The sequence below is a fragment of the Meleagris gallopavo genome, unplaced genomic scaffold, assembly GCF_000146605.3.
Source record: "Meleagris gallopavo isolate NT-WF06-2002-E0010 breed Aviagen turkey brand Nicholas breeding stock unplaced genomic scaffold, Turkey_5.1 ChrUn_random_7180001911418, whole genome shotgun sequence".
Lineage (NCBI taxonomy): Eukaryota > Metazoa > Chordata > Aves > Galliformes > Phasianidae > Meleagris > Meleagris gallopavo.
In genome coordinates, this window is record NW_011174380.1 from 23,194 (window position 1) to 24,484 (window position 1,291).

The 1,291-nt window shown below is 60.9% G+C and overlaps 1 protein-coding gene across 1 annotated transcript; it reads right to left on the reverse strand.

The window, feature by feature from the left end:
* Positions 1–77: 77 nt before the first annotated feature.
* Positions 78–1,276, reverse strand: LOC104916513 (epsilon-sarcoglycan-like). Its single transcript, XM_010727553.2, has 2 exons — positions 946–1,276; positions 78–382 (listed from the first exon to the last, which is right to left on the reverse strand). The coding sequence occupies exons 1-2, from the start codon at positions 1,274–1,276 to the stop codon at positions 93–95; spliced, it is 621 nt and encodes a 206-aa protein (XP_010725855.2). The 3' UTR covers positions 78–92.
* Between the last annotated feature and the right edge of the window lie 15 nt (positions 1,277–1,291).

Below are 1,291 nucleotides of genomic sequence, written 5' to 3' on the forward strand. Positions count from 1 at the left end.
ATGCTTTGCACAGAGCCAAGCACTTTGCACGAGGCCGTGCACTTTGCACAGGACCACACACACTTACACAGGGTCACGTACTTTGCACGGGATCATGCACTTTGCACGGGGTCATGCGCTTTGCACGGGGTCATGCGCTTTGCACAAAGGCCATATACTTTGCACAGGGCTGTGCATTTTGCACGGGGTTGCACTGAGTCAAGCACTTTGCACGAGGCCGTGCACTTTGCACTTACCTCGATGATATGCGTGCCCACCTCTGCAGCAGTGGGGCTGCCATAGAGGAATGCTGAGCTGTGGGACCCACGCTGGGCGCAGCGCAGCCACCGGGGCAGGTCGGGGTGTTCCCAGAGGTGGGCATGGAAGGTGATGGGGGGGGCTCCTGGGTGCCGGGATGCACGGACAGACGTGGGGACACAGGGAGATGCGCCATCAGGCAGGACCCCGCAGTGCAAGGCCTTCCCAGCCCGCATGTCCCCATCGGTGTGAGCCTGTGGAGCATCCTGCTCCTCTTTTTGAGTGGAATGTCCCTAAAATGGGGTAACCTCCCACTGTGTGTGCTGGGCGGATGGGATGGCGCAGTGCTCAAAAGCAGGAGGTCCCGGGGTGGGTGAGGGGGTGGGGGCACACAAGAATGTGTGGAGGGATGGAGGGATGGATGGAGGGATGGATGGACGGACATACGGACAAATGGATGGATGGATGGATGAACAGATGGATGGATGGATGGATGAAAGGACAGATAGACGGATAGATGGATGGGCAGACAGGTGATGGACATGGATGGACTGCTGAAGGCTAGGAGGAATGGACATACAGCCCACCTGAGTTATGCCTGCCAGGGACAAGTGTAAGCCAGTGCCCCTCAGGATCAATCCTGGACCCCCCCGCAAGCCCAGCCCTGCAGGACACCCCCTGCCCCGCTCCCCTCTGCCCCATCCTCACCATCCTCCTCCTCGCTCTCACTGAGGAAGGCTTCCTGGAACAGCTCCCTCTCCAGCTCATGGACAAAGATGGCTCCAGTCTCGAGGGAGACGCGGTGGTCGGGGAGGGCAGTCTGGGTGCCCCACAGGGTGGTCTGGGTGCCCCCCAGAGCCAGGGCTGCGGTCAGGAACAGGGCTGGAGTCACGGTGGGGGCACAGCTCCTCCCTGCCTCAGTTTCCCCATTTCCAGCAGCCCCGTGGCACACATGGCCACCCCCAGGACACGGGTCCCAACAGCGCCAGCTATATTTAGGAGGTGCTGGGGAGGGGGACAAGAATGGGGACGGGGACATGGATAGGGACAGCAC